At 38.4% G+C, this 21,534-nt stretch overlaps 1 protein-coding gene across 4 annotated transcripts in view; it reads left to right on the top strand.

The window, feature by feature from the left end:
* The first annotated feature begins 1,461 nt into the window (after window positions 1-1,461).
* Window positions 1,462-21,534, top strand: part of UBE2W (ubiquitin conjugating enzyme E2 W) — a 66,034-nt gene continuing 45,961 nt past the window's right edge. For all 4 annotated transcript variants that reach the window (XR_009723865.1, XM_061342994.1, XM_061342995.1 and 1 more), the window contains exons 1-2: window positions 1,462-1,586; window positions 19,756-19,847. Coding sequence is in view for 3 of the 4 variants with exons in the window: in XM_061342994.1 (XP_061198978.1) it covers window positions 1,572-1,586; window positions 19,756-19,847 (107 nt within the window). In the remaining variant the exon portion in view is untranslated. The remainder of the gene's footprint in view (window positions 1,587-19,755; window positions 19,848-21,534) is intronic.

Genomic DNA, 21,534 nt, shown 5'->3' with positions numbered 1-21,534 from the left:
GGATTTGGTTTACGTGGCAATCATTTTTCTGTCCTTACTTGGGGCATGCTAGTCTCCTTTCCCACTCAGAAATCAACACACACTCAATTCTGTCACCAGCAATTTCCCATAAAGCCAAGAGGCTTTCTTCCTTTGGCAGTTGCCTCACAGGGCAAAGGTGCTGCTGCCGCCTTTTGTTCACCCCTTTAAACAAGCCCCAGAAGTTGGTGTGCTCACTTTGACATCAGCAATACTGATGACACTGGATACAAATTGAAAACTGATGCTTTGTTGTGCTGGGTTCATGTTTTCCTCCAGTTAGCAGTTTTCAAAGTTGAGGATACATAAAAATACACCGGAAGGTAAAGCTGTAGGTTGAAGCAGTATCTTGTCATGCCAAATAGTAAGGTTAAAGAAAGTAGGCAGGCTTTCAGATGCACAGGCCGTCTTGAGGTCTAAAATTAAAAAATCAGATTTCAAAAGTAAATACAAACTGAAACCAAATGTCTGATAAGTTCATTGGATGTGTACAAATTAGGCCATCTCTGAGGGAAAAATCAGGTGCTGCCAATGGAGCAGAGGGAACACAAGGGGATTCTTTATCATCATGAAGTGTGGGTATGAAGGAGCAGAGAATGGTACTCCGATGTTGCTTTTTGAATGTGAGCCAAAGTAGGGAGTAGATGGAAATTATAATGACCTATAAAATCAGTATCTTTATTACCCCCCCTGATATTATATATCCACTAGATTATGATTTTTATAGGTTTATCTTTGGAAAAAAAATTGTGTTTGAGGATCCCTTAGGTTTGCAATACTATACCTGGAACAACTGCTTTATGACAAAGTGTTTCCACAAGTTGCTTAACTTATTGATTGCATGCAGGTCGCTTCTAGTGACTGGTGCTTGTTTACTTTCACCTACACAGTTACCACAATCATGTGGTACAAAAGACAGTAGACATTCCAGACCAAGAAAGGAAAACGTGGAATCCAAAAAACTTCTCTCTGAAATACACCCATGCTAATTTGGTCCCCGGACCACCAGTGTAGAAAAATCAGTCCATCTGCTGACCTGTGGCAGACTGCCACAGAGACACGTCTCCCCTCACGAGAACTGTCCCTCAGCGCGAGCCGCAGGCAGGCCTTCTCCCACAGCCCAGAGAAACCTACAGACGGCCACAGCCGCCATCACCAACGTTCTCTAAACAGTCTGGACTGCCCAGCTAAAAACCTTTACAAAGAGAAAGATCGGTCGGGGGGTAAACCCTCTCCCTCCCAGCGGCGGCGCTGATGGCCGGCGCCAATGCCCCCTCCACCGCGGAGACATAGGACTCCCTTCTCGCCGCCGGGCGTGCATCCTGCGGACAGCAAAAGCCCCTCGATGGGCGTAACGAGGCACCTCCCATAGGCCCATAGCTGCGGCCCCTCAGAGGGAGCACCCGCCCGCGCACCGCTGTCCCCACAGCCCTGTCCCTGCGCATGCGCAGCCTCTCGGGCCGGCGGCAAGGGCACGTGACCGGGGAGGGGACGGTCGCGCGGCGCTGCGTCTCCGTGGGTCCGGTCTGGCGGCGCAGAGGGGAGGATCCATCATGGCGTCCATGCAGGTGAGGAGCTTGCGGTGCAGCCGGGACTGCGGTGCAGCCGGGGCAGCCCCGGCGTGCGGGGACCTGGCGGCGGCGGTGGGAGTCCGGAGCCGGGAGGAGGGAGGAGCTGTTCCTCTGGGCGTGTGTGTGGTGGTGCGCTCCAGAGACCGGTGCGGGTTGAGCAACTGCTGGGGCAGCGGCTGAGGGGGCTCGGTTGCGCGGCGGCCCTGGAGCGGCAACGGGCACAGGGCGGCCGGCGGCCGCTCGGCGGGACCGCGGAGGGCCAGTCCGGCGCTGGGATGGAAGTGAGACCCCTGGGGCAGGATGTGAGGGGCGAGGCCGGGCCGCGGCTGGTGGGGGCTGAGGAGGGAGCCGCAAGTGAGGGCGGGCGAGGAGTCGGGAGGGCGGCGGAGGTCGAAGTACCTCGAGGAGAGGTCTGGCAGCGATGTTACCGCTGCTTGGGGAGGCGAGGGGAAAGTGAAGGGATCCCTATCCCCCTAGGCAGGGTTTGCGGGGGGCTCAGCTGCTCTGGCCACCCAGGGAGGTGGCGGCTTGGCCGCTTCCCTGGCCGCAGCGTAGCGGGAGTGGGGGAGTGGAGGTCAGGGACACCCGCCCGCTGCGACCGTGAGGACGGTGTCGAAGGATGTGACCAGCAGTTCCATCTTCACAGGCGTTTCTGGGGTTACGGAGCTGTAATCCTCGGGCACAGCGGGGCTGGGGACAGCAATGTCTCGTTCCAGAGCGTGTGTCCATGTTGCCTGTGGGTTCCTCCTTTTTTCCGTAAAACGAGACTGTAGTGTGGTGTCAGACCTGCGGACAAATAATGCCTGTTTTTAACTTGGTTGGATAGAGTTGCTGTAGGTACAGTAGCATGAAACATCTTGCTGCTTGACAGGTATTTCCAGCTGTATTATTTATTCATGCCTTTGCTGAAGGAGTTCTTAAATAGTAGCTGAGGAAATTGCTCTGCAAGAATGGATCACTTTCTCTGTGTGCTGCTCTGAGTGGGTGGTGATTTATTATGACTGGGCAGGAGAAAAGATAGCTGGGTCTTATGGCAGTGGCCTGATCTTTACTGATTTCACCTGTAACTGCACTGCTTTTCTTGAGTTTCTTACAGTTTTCCATTTTGCTTCTAGATCTGGATGATCTAGCATTCCTGTTTCCTTTCGCAAACTGCTGCTTCGTTTCTCTTGTTTTAGTTTTGGTTCGGTATAACACATTTTTTATCACTACTAATAGAACAGACTAGAAGGAGTGTACAAAATGAATGAAATTAGTTTGTCCTGGTAGCTTGGATTTAGCATAGCTAAAAAAGGTGTCAGAGCATTGAACTTAATGGGGTGAAAATTCTGCTCATGAAGTTTAGAAGCATAAGAAAACCCCATGGTGTATCTTCCTGAGTTACTGAAATGAAAGATCAAGTACTTGAATATACTGTACAGAATGTTCTTCATTTAGCTGTTTCTTAGACGGATAGTCTGATCTGCCTTCCTTTGGTCAGCTCTGTCTGGCAAATATGTTTTTGTAACGCTCTTCTAATGTTCAGCCTTTAACAAGCATAACTTCAAAATAGAGGGAATGATTTATTAAGTAGTATATTTTACAAAACTGTGAGAACTACAGGGAGATAGTAGTTGTGAAACTTGAAGCAGGCACTCTATGGGACTTTGTAAACCTGTGCTGTCTTGCTGTCTCTGGCCTAGTAAATGACCTTCTGGAGCTTGCTTCACCCTTGTTCCTGTTGCTCCCTCCGTAAAGGAGAAATGTTGATTACAAATTAAATGAGGCTGTTTGGGATATATGAATGTCAAATGTTGCCTAAAAGAAAGAGGGTAGTACTCACTTCCTGAAAACAGTCATGGTAGGTCTGATGTTGTAATTGATTTCAGTTTAGAAACTTGCTTTCAGTTTTTATTACTAGTGTTCTGTTGTCTTTTGATGAGACATTCAAGAAAACTTAGAGATTTTTTGTCTGTATGTTGCTAGTTGTAGAATATTCTGGTGACTTTTTCCTAAGGTTAGGAAACTACTGATTTAGTAATGTTGTTTAGCAAGTTGGAAAAGGAATTGTCAGGTGTTTGTTGGTTGTTTGGTTTTTTGTTTGTTTTTTAATTATTATGTTTTTAATAGACAGGAAGTGTAAATGAAAAATTTAGTATTGAACTGTAAAATCAGTCAGCTTCTCAGCAGCAGACACCTTTGCAGGTGAGCAAGGTTTCCAGGCTCTGAATTCTATTAATTAACAATTAAATCTTCATGAAAAGCATTTATAAAGAAAATGTTGTTTCTTGTACCATTTTAAGTGTTTTTCAGTTCAGGATCATATAATTTATTATTATCAGTACTAACATTTAATATGTAACTTGTCTGCCAGAAAAAGATGTCCTTTTTTCTGATTCTGTAGAGTGTTTTTAAATACCCAGTGTTTAATTGAAATGTTCTATCCATTGCAGTCTCTAACTATACCAGTAGTCTATCACTGCAGTTTATGGCCACGTTATTTCTGTTTCTGATAAGAATTATGTATTGATACATTAAAGAAGTTCTAATTACTTCTTAAACTGCTGTAATTTTATACAGCCATGTATGATGTCCTGGGTTAGTTACATCTTATTTTCACAGATCCACCAAAATTTCTCTGATGAACTTAAACCTTGAGTTACCTGTTCAGCATGTTCTAAGTTAGCCTACAAAGAAGGTTTTGTAACTATAACAAATCACCTCTTTTTGCCAGCCCTGAAGGGCTCCTTCTGTTCAGTTGATGGATGCATAGTGATTTGTAAAATTTGTGACTTTGAGCCTTTATGTGTATCATTTAAATTTATTGTGATCTTTGTGTGGACATTCCTTAATGGTAGTTTTCTGTAATGCTTTTCTTCCAGAATAGTAGAAGCCAATGGTGATGCGATCTTGTGTTTTGTTTTCTGACCCCAGTGTTGTCCAAAGAGGTGGCTAATTGCCACTGCTGGATTGGTTTAAACCTGGTTTGCATAACTTTCAATGATGCTTGTTTTCAAGGAAAAAGATTAAAACCCCCCAACAAACCTTGAAGGAAAAGCATTTATTTCAAGGTTTTTCCCAGAAAAACAGAAGTGTGTGCAACTTCTTCATGGAAAAAAAAAAAAACAAAAACAAAAACAAAACAAACCCACAGAAAGAAAAAAACCCCCAACAAAACAACAACAAAAAACCAAACCCACACAAGCCCCCCTGAAAACAGAAGTAAAACCCCAAACCCAAATATTCTGAAAAGTTTTAAGTAGTGTACAACAAGTGAATAGAATGGATTCGCTTTAGAAAATTTGGTATAACATCTTTAGTAATGTGAATTTGTAAAGCTACGGATAACATGGAAAATGCAGCAAATGCTGAGGAAATAATAAGCAATAAACAGTTGCTCTCAGAACAGCTGGAGAAACAGCCTGTATTAAGAATAGAAGTGTGGGTAGAAAGTAGCACCAAGGAAGTTCCGTTGAAAATGCACAGAAAATACATCATTGCTGTACAGAGTGTTAGATAATTAAGGCCTTTCCCTCAACCCACAGAATGTCAGCTATTTGCATCTTAAACTTGGAAGACTGACTTTATCTTTAATGCTGACATCTTAATTACGATTGTTTCACATTTCCCCTCCTTTCAGTTTTAATACCAGATAACTTTAAACTGTAAATTATGATTTGACATCTTTAAACAGCTTTCATAAATACATCCATGGGAACAGGTTTAGGTTTGTATTTTATTACCCAGAATAACCCTATGCCTTTAAAATTAGGCACATGAGAGTTATACATGTAGATATTTAAATCTGAATAAATAGAGCTACTGTAGTTAATAACACAACCAGCTTTAGTCAAGAGTGTAGAATGTCAGCTTTCACCATCCATTTGTGTAATCAGGATTTTATTTTTCTTTGCCCTTGAAACTGCCTGTGGGTGGGCTGCCATCAAAATACACGCACACATAAAAATCAAGTGCTACTTGAGAAGTCCTGTTCCAGCAATAATTTCTTTTTAAATAAATGTCTAAACAGGCATTTCATAAAATAATTGTGCTAGGTGACAGTGCAGAATTCATGTTACAGTTCGAGATCACCAGGACCTTTTATCACAAAACACAAGTCAGTAGCAATGGAAAAGGTTCCCACAAGTTTCACCCAGTGGGGTAGAGGATGGGGAAAATGCGTTCAGGCCACTGACATGTCAAGAAAAATTACATATGCTTTTGGGTAAACTTACTTGGTTCTATTCTTTATCTGCTCTTGGGTCTATTTTTACGTGTTCTTCTAGTCTTAGTGGAAGTTCTGTGTTTCCAGCTGTTCTTATAGCAATTACTTACTGCTTTATCTTCAATACTGTCAGCTTTTTTATTTAATAATTTGGGAATAAGTTTTTTCTTTATTTAATTTGGCAGCTTTGTCCGGGAAATAGTTCTAAACTATTTTTAATATATTTTCCAAAAAAAACCCCAAAACAAACCCAGCCTTAAGCAAGGAAAGCTTTCAGTCAGCTGAAACTTCAGTGATAATGTACATGTTCTGTACTGTGAAATGTCACAGTATGGGATGCTATTTGTGTTGTTCAAACAAAATATTTGAGAAATAAAAAGAAAATTAGTGGTTACTGTAACTATATAATAAATTCTGGCATATGGACACAATGAAGTTATTGGTAATTAGTAACATCTTGAAGTATGTAGTGGTGCCATTGGTAAAGTAGTGTTGAAGATAAAAATTTCAGTAATTTTTTAAACTGAAAATGCAAGTACCGTAATTGAGACCAGAATGGGTGGAGAGTAAAACACATTTCTTTTGTCCACTAAGAATTTGTTAGTCCTTTATGTAACCTTCAGTTATCAGTCTATACTGATATGTTGTATATTAGCTTTGGCCTATAGCCAAGCTAGAGTAAAAGAAGATAAATGCAAAATATATGAGTATTTAACCAAGATGAGTTAGTTCAGTCTTGGGGTTGTTTGTTTTTTTTTTTTTTTTTTTTTAATAAACTTTAAATCAGTTGAATATCAGGTGAAATTTAAAATTGAAAAGTCTTTAAGTCAGTAAAGAGAAATATAAGGTATGCCTTTAGGCCCTAAGAAGTCTCTCTTGCTTTTTTTTTTTTTTAAATCTGCTTACATAAATAGAATTTTGGGAAACACTTTGCTGTGCAGCATCTGCACAGTTTTTGAGGTGGAATGGAAGAATTCACTTCTGAAAAAGAAAGAAGTGATAGGCAAATTTACTGAAACCAGTGTCCCTGAGTGTTATCACCAACCTTTCTTCCAAATAGACCAACTATATAGCTAAAATATAGAAAACCATGAATGCTTTCAAGCACACATATACATCTATGGTTTAAATCAAGAAAATAAAAGTATGTTTATTTATTGTAAAGAATAGTTATTCCATCTGATTGTTTACTCACAGTTTAGTGATGTACTTGTATTTGCTCTTAGGTCTAGCTATTCGAGCTCTGAGAAGGGGAGAAGACAAAACAATAGATTTGCAAAAGCCAGGGAATGTTGTCTTGTTAAGCTGCTCCCTTGGAAAATTGTGTGTGTTTGTAATTAATAAGCTAAAGCAGCTTAGCTCAAACAATGTGTGAAACTTGGTGATCAAGCACTTTCTTTAATTGTTTGCTCAAATTCCACTGAGGTAAGGCTTTCAGACTAAAGGATCTTCACTGTAAATTATACAGGTATAATTTACCTGGTGAATACTCCCACAGATTGTGTGGTTAAATTACACCTATTAAAATGAAAGAGAGAATGTGCAACTTCTGTTGAGCTTAGCCATAGTTATAGCTGTGGTCAACAAATACAAATGTGTTCAGTATTATCACCGTGTCTCTTATGTAGCCTTTTTTTACAACCAAGAGACAAGCTTTCGAGCAGCTTGCAGTCTGAAGTTTCCACTAGGACAGAGGGGAAGAGGACAGCAAAAGTCTCCTGCTCAGTACTTGGAGCCAGAAGTTTTGTGCATCTTGCATTGTTTTGAAGAGTTTTTATCTTTTGAAGGGAAGAACAGCTAATATTACCCATTCATTGAATCCTGCATAGCTTCGTTTATTAAAAAAAAAAAACAAAAGGAAATAAAATAGGTAGGTGAAGTAAAAAGAGCCAGTAAGCAACCTTTTGTGATAGAATGAAGGTCAGATAATGTGTCTTCTGCCTGCTTTTTGATAGTTGAGGGCTTTCAGAAGGTATTCTGGACTCTGCCAGCCTTTGCAGTATTTTTAATTTGTTTTTGTTTTTCCTCTGAGGTCACCTTAATCACAGGAATGAAAAACAGATATCAGTCCAGGATGGCAGGGAAAGAAGGGAGAGAACCCCATCATTTGCCTTCCTGGGAGCAGTATTAATGTGTTAAAGGGCAGAAGTTAATGGTGGTAGAGCAGGAATTGTAAGGCAGCTTCTTTTTTTTATAATTAATGCTCTGATTGATGCTACTAGCTATTCATCCTTTCATACACAGTATTAAAAAATAATTGTTTCTCCTTGGGTGATTACAAATACAAAGTTGTTCATCTTTTTGTATTCAGCTTAATTAGAAATACTGCTTGGATCAGCCCCAGGAAGACAATCCTGTATGTATGTCAATAGATGTTTACTAGAGTATAGCAAATATTGTCTCTAAAAGTCCGCTGGAATAAAATGCTTAATAGAATTTGATGTTTCTTGTTCACATAGATTCATGTATTTCTTTTTTGATTAGAAATTGGTGGCGACTAGTGAGAAGGAACAAGGAAGCTGAATGGGTTGAATTTTCGTAAGTTAGGAATTCTCTCCCTGTCATATTTAGGGATACAGATTTGATGATGATTTAAATCTTATTATAGTTTGCATCTTCCAGCATTTTGCCCCTTTTCTTTCCTACAGGCTTTTTGTCAGAATGTAGCATTTTATCTTGGTTATCAGTCTTTCGAATGACTTCTAAAAGGATGAGAAATTCCCAGGTAAATATATGGCTGCCCTCATTGTGCCAGCCCTTGCTATTGTCTTAAATTCATTTCTTTAGTTGAAGCAGTTAAAATAATGCCAGACTCTTGTCCTTTAAAAATACAATAATTTGTGTTTGATTTCTTAGTGATGTGTGAGGTTTGTGCTTGGTGTTTGTACATTTGAAGACTCCATTTATAAAGCAGATGACTAGCTTGTCAGTCTTATTTTTTTTCATTTTTTTATCCTTTTTTTTTTAGTTAGTGGATTTCACTTAAATTTGCTTTAAAATGTCAAGTTCATGCTAAAAAAAATGGATTATCTGGAAAAAAGCTTTTCTGAAAGTGGAGTGTTTTGTGTGTGTTTATGGTTCTTGATTTATCTTTAATTATACTGTAGTTCTGATTTCAAGTGGATCTTACCTCTTAGTGAGTTAGGCATATTACTCTGTTTAGAAGAGGACTGTGTTGCCTCCAGTCAAATATCGTAGAATAGTTTGGAGCATGTAAAGGTAGTATTCTGATAGTGAAGCAAGAAATCAACAATCCTTCCCCTCCAGTGCCTAACCTAATGAAATTTTAAAATGCTCAGAAGAAAAAAAGATTAGTGGTAGAAACTTACTTGTAAGTAGCTAGTTAAAAGATTAATGTGTTGCCTTTTGGCTCTTTTATAAAGAGCGAAATGTACAAAATACCTGTCATTCATAAGTTGAAGTACGGATTGGTCTGTGAAAATAACAGAACTGGGTTGCCAGATGTTAACATGTTTTATTAGGAATGAGGAGGAGGAGGAGACTAATCTGCTTCTGCTTTCTCAGTACAGATTGAAAACCTGATATTCAGCCAAAAATAGATAAAACTGAAAAACAGTTCTTAAAATCCTGGTATTATTTTTTTTTTTGACAGAGTATTTTGTGAAGCTGTGTTGTTGTGTGTCCTGCTGAAGCTTTAATTGGGCACATCCAGACAATTATCTTTTTTTCCTCCTCTGGGCCTTGATTAAAAGTTACCAGAAGAACTTTGATTAGGAAAAATTCACACAGGATTATGATAATCAAGTATGTGCATTGCTTGGGAGCTTGGGCCAGATTATTTCTCCTGAGTTGTAGGATACGCTCTGCAGGGGCTTTCTTGAGTGACCCGATTCATTAGGAAACAAATGATTTTTTAATTTGTTGGAACTTTCATCTCTTCTTCATATTTTCTTGAGTAGCTTTTTTCTTAAAATGTCACCATTTTTAATCTTGTTTCTTTTCATTTTGAGAGCTTTTTGGTATTTAAAGGCAAGGTTAGAGAGTAGCATGCAGTAAGTTTCAGCAATACTCAAACTGCTTAAAACTTTTCTGTAGAGGAGTTGTGTTTGAAAAACTGGATTATTACTCAGTGTTTAGAACTTTATATTTTGGATTTGAGATACTTTCCAGTAGAAATGTGTGAATGGAAGAACCAAAATACTGAAAACAGAGTTGGTGGTGGTCTTACTCTCTCAGGCTAGTAGGTTTTACTAGCAGACTAGCAGCAGCTTTGCTTATGAATCAACATGGTGGTGTTGTAACAACAGTAGTGTTACATCCTGTTAAAAGCTCCTCTTGTTCTGGTACAAGGTTCCCATTTGTCTCTTGAATGCAAAAACTTCTTCAAAACAGAAAAGATGTTTTTTGTGAAATATTCTGGGACTTGAATGGGCAAGGAGGTGACAGCCCGTAGCTCATAAGTGAAATGTAAATTATTTGCCATGACTACTTCCTAGTACTGACAGTGTTTTTTGTGCTAACAGAGTTTGTTGGCTACATTTATATCTTTGGGTGTGGAAGGGAATCATTGGTAATTACAGAAGAAATACTGTTAGGTGTCCCTGGGGTGCAGCTGTTTTACCAGCATAAAATAGAAGAGTGGAGCTCCTGTGGGATTAATTTTTAACTTTTAACTATATATGAGTTAGTTTTTCTTCCTCTTTGATCTCCAAACCAGGTTAAGATTTGACTTTACAGTGTCTAAGAAGGCTTGGCCTTGGAAGGCTGCTCCTTTCTTACATCACAGCAACAAAGAGAAGGGAATTAAAGTCTATGGAAATAGAAGGATTCTAACAGGATTCACGCGCAGATGTTTTGGACACCCATGCTTTCTAGTCTGTGAAGTTGCTGTTCCATCTTTCTTGTATCCTCTGATATTACCTAACTGAGCAGTGCTAGTGAAAGTCCCTGCCACTCCAGGTGAAAAGGCCACTGCATTCCAGCTTAATCACCCATTACAGCTTGTTTTAGTTGTAAAAGAAGGTGTGGTGGTGGAGCATTTCCTCCAACAGAAATGAAGGGAAGCTGTTGGCCGTTTTCGGAGCTGTTTGCCCATTTTTGATGTTTTGCTCTACTGGTAGGTTTCTGCTCTACTCTTAGAAAAAAATTGCAAAACTGACAGACGCATACCACTGCTCTTAATATATCCTGCCTTGTATTGAATCTCCTGGTGGTTTAATCAGCTCAGTGTTTCTTCCTTTCTTTCTTTCTAAAAGGAAAAGTCTCTAACATAAGACTTTCAAGTCTATATAAAAGTTTATTCATCATAGGTAAAATATTTGACAAAGATGGTGTATCGTTTATTTTACACATTTAAGGTATTAGTCATTTAAAACACTGCACATTTTGTGCAAAATTTCTTGAAACTACAGAAAGTGGAATATTCAAGAATTGCAAAGATATGACAGTTGAATATACTCATTGATCTTTCCTCAATTTTATTTTCTTTATATAATTTACCTTCATAAAGTTCATAGTTTCAGCTCTGAGGTGATGGTAAGTCAGGAGTATGGGCACATGGTCAGACTTGATTGGTTTATGGTGTTGATATTGTACTGCTTATCAACAGAGCCAGTGTAACAGTGTATGCATGCTTTGCCCACTGCAGTTATGAAGCATAGCGTATTAATTGAAACAGTATTCACTGACTGTCTTAGTTGTCCTCAGCTATATGTACATAATCCATACTTGGTAGTGACTCTTATAACTAAGGGTGCCTTGCTTTTCCACTGTAGACATTTTTGTTTGCATATAACTTTGTTAAACTTTAACTCTGCAGGCTCTAGTTTTCCGAGGGAGTGGCAAAGCTGATGTAAGAGCTTGGCAGTGGGCTTAGAACTGGAAATAGACACCTGATATTGTGATACTTCTTTTTAAAGGCATTAAGAAAGGCATGTAAAAATTGCCTACAAGGGCCTGATAAGTTTTCATTGCAGGGGAGGAAAATATCTTTGACCTGCACCATTGCACTGTGGGGGATTGTGGTTAAAGTCTATCTATCTGTCTGTCCATGGGTACGATACTTGGTTTTGGTAGAATTGGAAAATGATCCCTGGTTTTGGAGAATGTGATGGTAATATTGCCATATATGAATATGGGCAATTTAGGAATATAGCTTATTGCCTTTTGAGGTACTTGACAGGGACAAAGAGACCAGTGAAATAATTTTGTATTTGTTAGAAAGCATTTATGTGATGTATAACATGTAACTCAGTGGTGCACAGCAGCTCAACTATCTGATTATAGAAGATGCATTCTGAAATACTTATGTTGCCGACTTTCAAACCTCCTCCTGTCCTAAATTACTACCCTCTTCCCCTTTTCACATATTGCATGTTTTTGTATGCTTCTGCCCTGCTTTCTTTATGGATTCACCAGGAATCAACACAAGTGAGAATTCAGCAACGGCATTTGAGAACTCGTTACCACACCAGTTCCACAGGTGTCCAAGTGAGATGTGTGTCAGTTTGGAGAAGAAGTATGTATTTTTGCTTAGTAAAGGTGCTAGAAGCTATTGGCTTCAGAGATACATTTAACTGGAACCATGACGGACATTGAGTGTTGGCTGTCAAGATTGAAATGTTAGAGGTTGTTGTGAGCTGTCTGGGGAGCAGCAGGAATTTTACTCCTTTGGCACCAGTTAATGTTTTTGGTTTTTGCTGCATATGCTTGGAGAAGTCTTACAGCTGGACAGTTTAGGAAATCTGTGGAGGATAACTGAAGGGGTCGCACAAATACAGTTTGACAGAATAAGCAACAGAATACAGGCCATTCGTATGTCAGTCATGTCTCAACTACTGGCATAAACTCTCTTTTGGAACGGATGTTTGCATCAGTGTTAAGCTGTGTTCTTTGATTTCATCCTTGAGTAATCGTTTCCTGTAGAGGCAGCTAAATCAAGTAATCTTGGTTTCAGAGACTTCAACCTTTTTGAAAATACTTCTGTAAACTACTGGTTATGTTACTACTCATTGCCTTTTGCAGCTGGTTATTTCTTTAGTTGAAGGATTGTGGTGCTATCCAGTCTTGAGTTTCTGATCTTCCTACTCTGGTGTTCTGTTTCTGTCTAGATAGTGAATTGATGTTTCAAATTAAGATTGCCTGTGCATCCTTCATTTATCCCCCTTTACATAAATAACTCCATGATTGCAGTCTGTGTTTTCTTTTGCAGTCTCTTTAAATAGAAAGTGGACAAGCAGGAAGGGAGTTTCTGTATAAAATCTTATGATGGGTTAGCAGAAATGTTGGAAAATGGTCTTGTGATGTGAAAAGAACAGCTCCCAAGAGCATATCAGTGTATAGAAAACATCTGTTTCGAGGCTGTTCTGGGAGTGAGTAGCTGCACTAGCTTATATATTGGTTTAAAGAGGCTGACTAAGAGGCTGAAAGCAACTTGAGTATGTAATGAAAAGAAAGGTATTCTTGATTTGTGGTAAGAAAAAAAGCAAAACCAATAATGGTGTTGACTTTAGATATCCATGTTGCAACATGGGCTGGAGATATGTAAATAAAGAAGGACTCCTGATTATAAATAGTGTTCAAGAGATAAAAGTTTCCAGAAGAAAATGCAAACTTACAGTGGCAAGCTCTCTCAATATGGAAAAAAAAATATAGGAATAATAGTAAAAGGCAGTATGGCTACAGGAGGAGCTATTTTGTGACTTGAAGACTTTGTACAGAACAGAAGACTGACTGCTGAAGCTCAGTATGAAAGGAAGGGACAAGCATGTAAGAGTGAAATCTACCCATTGTTCACTGTTTTAAATTACCAGATTTCATTGACCTCACTTGGAGTACTGTGTGCAGTTCTGGTGTCCTCAACATAAAAAGGACATGGAACTGTTGGAACAAGTCCAGAGGAGGGCCATGAGGATGATCAGGGGACTGGAGCACCTCCCGTATGAAGATAGGCTGAGAAAGATGGGGCTGTTCAGCCTGGAGAAGGCTGCATGGAGACCTCATAGCAGCCTTCCAGTATCTGAAGGGGGCTATAGGGATGCTGGGGATGGACTGTTCATTAGGGACTGTAGTGATAGGACATGGGGTAACGGGTTAAAACTTAAACAGGGAAAGTTTAGATTTGATAGTTTTAGGAAGAAGTTCTTTACTGTAAGCATGGTGAGGCACTGGAATGGGTTGCTTAAGGAAGCTGTGAATGCTCCATCCCTGGCAGTTTTCAAGGCCAGGCTGGACAGAGCCTTGGGTGACATGGTTTAATGTGAGGTGTCCCTGCCCATGGCAGTGGGATTGGAACTTGATGATCTTAAGGTACTTTCCAACCATAACTATTCTATGACTCTATGAAAAGCATTAAGAAAAGTTTTTATAAATCACTAGAAAGAGGAAGAAAGGGGTGAGGCTGAGAATAGAAAAGCAAAAAATACATGACGCAGTTAAATGAACAACAAATCATGCCAAATAAAAAGGACAGAGCTTAAATATATATAAATAGTAATAGCAGCCTGAGCAAGAAAACAAAGTGACATGAACTACTGTTGCAGGGTATGAATCTGGAAATTGCACCAAAAATAGAAGTATGGCAGGGGAGGAGGAAAGCACTGACAGCTGGAACAGTACTGCTGCAAAATATGCATTGTACTAGGAAGATAGAAATGAAGGGAACATTTGCAGGATAGTACTAATCATAACAGTGCTATAGATAAATAGTAATGTGTGTTTGAAAAAAGATCACTTGAGTCAAAACCACTTTTTTTGCCTTTTTTTCTATACTAGGTTTATGAATTTATAGTAGTCTTTCATTGTCTGGCTGAAATGTGAACAAAGGTCTTGGGAGTGCCTTTTGATAGCTTGTTCTTGAAAATGTATTGTGACACTAGTCATCAGGTACCTTAGTGGAAATAGGAGACAAATGCCACTGTGGCTAATAATGTAGATTTTCCTAGCTGGTGTAGCTGACTGGTTCTACATAGCTCCCTGCCCCTCCCCCCCCCCCCCATCAGAAAATCAAGATGAACTGATTAAATAGTTATCTTTTAAATCATCTTATCTTAAAAACTGAATTACATTGGTCCTGCTGGTTTGATTTAAACTGAGCAAAAGACTAAACAAATTGGTTCTGGAAATAGGGTACTTAAATAAACTTCTGTAATCTAAAGAAAGTGAAATAAACTGAGGAGCTCAAGGAGATGAAGGAAGGCTGAAATTTCTTTAAGTGAACCCAGTACTGAAATCTTACCACAAGTAAAAAAAAGGAAGAGGAAGATGTTGCAGGAGGAGTCACTGAAGGCAAAGGTAGTTGAGCTGGATGAAGAGCTCACCAGGAATATGAGGAGTAAGTAAAGAGTCTGTAGGTGTACACTTAAGAAGAACTAATAAATAAGAGCAGCTTCCTTTGATGCCCGGAATTGGGAGAGATAGTAGGAACTTATGGGAATGAATTTAAATTGGGTCATTTAGGAAGATACTAAACAATTTGATTTTTTTTTTCCTAATTATATACGCTTTTAAGAATAAATAAAGTTCTACTTCTGAATGTTTGCTGAATATTTTTTAGTATAACCTGAATGTGGATGTATAAGTTACATGAGGAGGTACTGTACTTTGGGTACTTAAGGAAACATTAAGGTATTTAATTCTCTTGATACTTAAGGAAGCATCCCTGGCAGCTTTCAAGGCCAGGTTGCATGGGCTTTGAGTAGCCTGGTCTAGTGGAAGGTGTCCTTGCCCATGGCAGGGGGGTTGGAGCTAGATAATGTCCAAGGTCCTTTCCAAGCCACATCATTCTGTGACAGATTCAGTATCTTTTAGACGTTGGATGTTGTGTCAGTCACTAGGATTTTTCTGTGTGGGTTGGTTTTATTTTTTTTTTTTTCTGTTGTGTTTAAGCATCTGAATCTGAGGGCTATTTTTTAACATTATTTTGAAGGAGTTTCCAGGTGATAAATGCTATTTTTATTCTGCTACTGTCATGTGACAGGTTGGCTTCTGCAAATCACTGGACCAAATAGTTTCTGATACCTATATGGAATAATAGACAATTAAGTTGTGAGTTTCTAGATAAAAAGTAGCCAAAATAGATTTTGGAAGAAGAATCACACTGAACTGATGTGATCTACTCCTCTTACTGTGTGGTAACTATTGTGAAAGAGAAACAGGAGCTGTATTCTGACTGGGCAAGTATCTTTTATTTGTGTTAGTGTGACATTTGAATAAGTCCAGAAGAAAAATGTGGTATAAACCATTCTTTGTATCTCTTTGGTTTGTTTTATTAGTCACAGAGACCACATCTCAAGTTATCACAGTTGTAGTTTGGTTGTAGTAAAATTACTCTAGTTTCGACTGTGTGTCTGCTTGAGAGAGGGTGTTTGTTTCTGTCAAGCTGAGTGGACTTACCAGAGGGTATTTTGAGGGCAGTCTGCATTGGCTTGAAAGAATTATGTGTTTAGTTGAGTAGATACTGGGGAAGGCTAAAAATAAGTTGAAATAAGTATAAGAATTCTCTGTCTATGAAGAATAAGAGAGGAACTTGATGATCTTAAGGTCCTTTCCAACCCTAACTATTCTATGATTCTATGATTCTATAATGTATATAACTCGCCTAGATCTCTTACTGTGAAGAAAATTCTTCCAGTTATAACAGCAAGAGATAGTGATGTGGAAAATGTTAAAGGCTTTTAATGGCCAAGATATTTTAAGAATTACTGATCCATGCTTGTGTTGGGAAGATGGAGAGGTGACTTCCCTGAGGTATCTTCCGAAGTTTATAGGCGTCTACAAATAAGATAGTTAAAATCTTCTGAAAAACATTAGTCCATTATACTTTGTCCTGCTATGTAAGTTGCTGCTAATTCTCAAGTGCTTTGTGCTGGAGAAAGTCTTCTTTATTCATGGCTGTCAAATACAAGGCAGGCTTTTCACCATATGAAACTGTTCCTTTTCAAATGCTTAATTTCAGAAATTTACAGTTGCAGCGTGCCTTTTGTACATAACGTGCGTGGGCTTGATATATCAGAGTCATGCTTCTTGAGAAGTACATAAATGACTTATCTTGAAGCCAGGAGTGCATGCTTCTGGATTTGTGCATGGTGGTACAGTTGTCTTTAGACTTAGTATTACTCTGAGAGAGCTAATGTTCTTTGTACCCCCTTTGGTTAGCTAGTACAAATATTGTTAAACACTGGAATTCACTTCAAGTTGTAGAATTTAAATTTGAGATGTTTTCTGAATTGCTGTGGTAACTAGGAGTTCGATTTTCTAATTAAACTCTATGAATTTGGTCTGCAAGGGCTTCATTTAAGAGCAATTTGTTTTAATTTTTTTTTTTTTTTAATTTAAACTATGTTTGACTCCTGATAATCCAGTTCTGTGTATTAATGAGACACAATATGGGACAGATTATTTTAAATCATGGTAAGGGGGAGAGGTTAAAAGAAACCCCAACAGTCTCCTTCTGATATCTTTGCAGAGTATCTTCCAGATTTTCCTAGTCTGTGTGTGCAGGCATGTATGTAGCCAGCAGCTCAAGGAAAGTGGTTCTTCCCCTCTCGCTGGCACTTGAGACAACATCTGGAGTACTGTCTTTAGGAAACCCTGGTACAAGAAAGATATTAATGTGCAGTAGTGAGTCCAACAGATGCCCACTAAGATGGTACAGGGCTGTACTACATGATGTACAAGGAGAAGCTGACTGGATTTCTTCAGCTTTCAGAAGAGAGGGCAGAGGGAAGACTTTGCTGATGTCTGCAACAGCCTCATGGGAGGATGTTGGGGAAAATGGAGCCACAGAGGGAAGACAGGGGGTAACAGACACAAACTGGAACATGAGATAGTCCAGTAGGATATAAAAGAAACATTTTATATCTTGAGAATAGTCAGGCACTGGAAAGCATTGACCAGAGAGTTTTTTTCTAAACATTAACCCCTCTCTTAAAACAATTTTTCAGTATTGCAATTAATTCTTGTTAATAGGCTCTGATGCACTTTGCAATTTGTTGCAATTGCTGTGGAGTACTCTAGAGCATTTTCTGGAAGAGGTCTGCAGGCAGCTCTTTGTTAATCTGTACAGAAGTAATTAAGCCGATGCTTGATAGAAAAAATCTTGAAAATGTCTGGTGAAAGGCTATTGAAGATACCCAGCGATGTTGTTAGATAAGGTGCGATAAACTTGTATGGCATGGTTAATGGAATAGTAGAATGTTGTAAAATGAATAGTATATTTTATTATTCCAGTTGGAGAAAGCCCAAATAAGAACTTGTATTCCCAAATATGACATCTTAAATGTGTATCATTTGGTCCGGTAGAAGTAGTTATCTTTGTGTGAAGACTTTGACTTGCTTCTGTCTGAGGTGGCTAGAATAATACTTACGAAATCTTTTATTAAGATTTATAAATCTTTTATAATGCTTATAGCATTTGCCACCTTGAACTGTAGAACCTTCTTGAGTTCCTGTCATTATGGGGACAGGAGAAACCTAAGAATTTATTATAAAATTATACTTTTGACCTTTAATTTCAAGGGAAGTTATCCAAGATGGTCACTATGGCTGAAGAGAACAAAAAAGAAAAGGTTTGTGTCATCTCTAATAGCAGTTGTTGGTCTTCTGTCCTGATTACCTGCAATTCTGGGGTGAAATCCCACATTTGGAGTGTGTGTTTATGTAATTTCTTAAAAATAAAAGACTTAAAGTGTCTGTCTGGGGTCAGGGTAAGGATTTGAAAAATGGAAGCCCAAAACAAGTTTTCAGGGCTGCTTGATAGTGATAGAAGGTTATTTCAAACTGTAAACTGAATGTATAAGGGCATTTTCTTTAGGAGTTTCTTTAGGAGTTGTGTGTCTGAATAAATTCAGTAGTTCTATGTCAAAGATACGAGATCCTGAATCACTTCTGTGTTGACAAGTGAATGCTTTATTTTCCCCTGTGCATTTTTTTTTTTTTCAGTTCTACTAGGCACCAGAAAAGTTGTTTGGAAGATCAGTAAGAAGCAGCTACAAGTGCATGATAAAGCTGATTTTAAAAAATTGTATGTTGAGTCAACATTAGATATTAAACTCCCAAACCATGTATTATTACTCCTCTTGAGTGTAAGGTCATTTTGAATAATAAGATCATGGAAGTGGACTGGTAGGCGGTAAATCTTAAAATTGTTGGCAGGAAAAAGGAGAATAAGAAATGAAAAAGCCTTGAACTTTCTGTCGTGTGGCTTGGAAATGACAAAATATATTGCATAACTATTTATATGTAGAAAAAACACACTGAAAGCAGTGCCAAAAGCAGTACTTCACAGAGGTTGTATTTCCCTTGCTCCAAAGGTTGTAAGAACCAGTTCTAGTAGTTGTGAGAGAAGCAGCTGGTTGCCGTTACCGATTTATCCATGCCAAAATAGGTAGGAATTATCTGAGCTCTTTGTATTTCTAAATACTGTCACTCTCTGTGTTCTAAGATGCAGTTACTATAAAGTTGTAATATAGTTTGTGTTCTTCAAGTCACGTAGTCTTCTTTTAGTTTTGTGTTCTGTCCTCTGGAATGACTTGGGACAAGGCAAAGGCTTGCACAGATGCCAGGTAGAAGTGTCTTAAATACTTAGAGGAGGAAGTCTTGTGCTGTTAAAATCTTGGAGAATTAATTGTAAATCTGATGCTGTCAGGGGAATAGGAAATGTTTGCTGCCAGGTGTAGAGCTCTGATTGACATCTTTGTATTATGACAAATTCTGGATACCTCTGTGTATTTCATAACACAACACAGTTCTTCACTTAGCAGTGTTGCAAATGTGAGTGCTGCTGCATTTTACCAAAACAGTAAGTTTAAGGTTTGTGACTTTTCAGTTTAATTTCTGGGACAAGGAGTCTTCCTTCTTTCTCATGTTTCAATTTCACTTTGTATTTAAGTTTTCAAATAGGACTGCTTTTGCCTTTCAGTAATTGATGCAATGTACTTTAGTGTGAATGTTTGTTGTAGAACTTTATTTAATATTTCAAATATTTATACAATTTCCTTATAGAAACGATTACAAAAAGAACTATTGGCATTGCAAAATGATCCACCTCCAGGAATGACTTTAAATGAAAAGAGTGTACAAAATTCAATTACACAGTAAGTATATACACTATTTTATTTTTGCTATCAAGCTGAAAAGCATATGTAATGAGAAGTTCTTTGCACTTCCACCACTTATTTCAAGTAACATTCCGAATTTTATGTTTAGTCTAGGGACTAGACTGAAAGACATGGTTCTGATTAACGAATATGTTGCAGTGATGTGCTGGGCACTCTCAGGAACTTAATATTGAATTCATTAATTTTTTATTAGGCGTTTAGTGTCTAACAAATTGTCAATTGGTAGAAGCTTCTGCGTATTTTAGAATAAAATAATTTAACAATCTTTCATAACTACAGACTGCTGAAACCCCTCTAGATTTATTGAAATAATGGAATAGATGGTTTAGTCTATGTTATTTTTGTTAAGTACATTTTGTAGCTGTTAATTTCCCTTACTTTTTTTCTCTAAAGCAAATGGAGGAAACTTCTTACAGAGCAAAGTTATCCAAGAACATTTGTTAGCACTTTGCTCCCTGCTGTATTTTTTTCTGTAATTAGCAGAACAGAGAATTAACATTGTTGAATATTCTGTGTTCTATCCATTGAAATGGACAGGGGATGTTCCTGGTATTAATTTTTTTTTTTTTTTTTTGCTTTAATTGACTGCAATTCTAAAGATTTACACTGTGTTGATCTTTCTTTTAACTAATTTTCTTAGGTTAATTTTAGAGAAATGTTTAAAAAGTCCTTAGCAGATGTCAATGTGAGTATGAATGGCAGGCTGCATGTTCTGTACTATTGACTGATGGATTGACTTTTAACATAGAGCTGACTTCTGATGGTGCTTCACATCTGCTTTTTTGGAGGTGGCACTCAGGCCATATTACATGAGGCTTTTCTGAGCTTTCTGTGTACTGAGTTAAACACTGTCACTTTTTACCTGCTGCTGATTTTTTGTGATACTTCATGCAGATGAATGTGACTAAAACAAGAAGGGACTAAGTTTCATATTACAAGTGTTTTTTACTCATTTAAACATTTAAGATTACACTTAAATAGAAAGTTTACAGCAGATGAATGGAAAAGGGAAAAAAGTCTGGGTGTTTGTTCCCAGAGACATTATGTACAACTTTTATATCTTGAAAGTAAAAACTCCCTATTTACTGTCATGCTAGATCTTGGAATTGTCACTGTTTAAGAGGCTTCCTGTCTCAGTAACATTGTATTTTTTTCTCTTCAAGGGTTTTTACTGCCAGGTGGCATGTTCTGAGTTAATTAATCAAGTTGCAGTTTGAACTGGTGCAGTAAAGATTTGTGTAGCAATGCCGGTTGGGTTTGAAAGGTGTTGAATAAAATAACTGGTTCCCATGGTGTAACTGGGTCATTTGAAATGTTAAGCAATCATCTATTTCAAATACATGAGGATTAGAAATATGAGATGGCTAACCCGTAAAGCACACAGGAAAGATGGGTTCTGCTGATTCCTTGACCATAAAAGGAGAAAAGTCCAGGCAGAGTTATCTTCTACTTAGTAAATGAAACTATTTTAAAAACTTGGAAGTTGAGGTTCTAGATCACAGGGAACAATAAAACTGAAGAGTGTTGGTCTACCGTGTGTATAAATGCAAAAGCAGAAGGTATAAGAAGAGATAACTGGTCTGCAGTGCAGATAGGCGAAATCACAAAATTAGTGAAACACCACTACAGCTATTACCATGCTGCTGTTGAAGATGCATTTCTG

The sequence above is a fragment of the Neopsephotus bourkii genome, unplaced genomic scaffold (assembly GCF_033783945.1).
Source record: "Neopsephotus bourkii isolate Nb327-2 ecotype Australia unplaced genomic scaffold, CSIRO-AGI_Nbou_v1 NB_1820, whole genome shotgun sequence".
In the NCBI taxonomy this organism is placed as follows: domain Eukaryota; kingdom Metazoa; phylum Chordata; class Aves; order Psittaciformes; family Psittacidae; genus Neopsephotus; species Neopsephotus bourkii.
The sequence above is the reverse complement of the archived record's forward strand: the minus strand, read 5'-3'. Positions and strand labels throughout refer to the sequence as shown.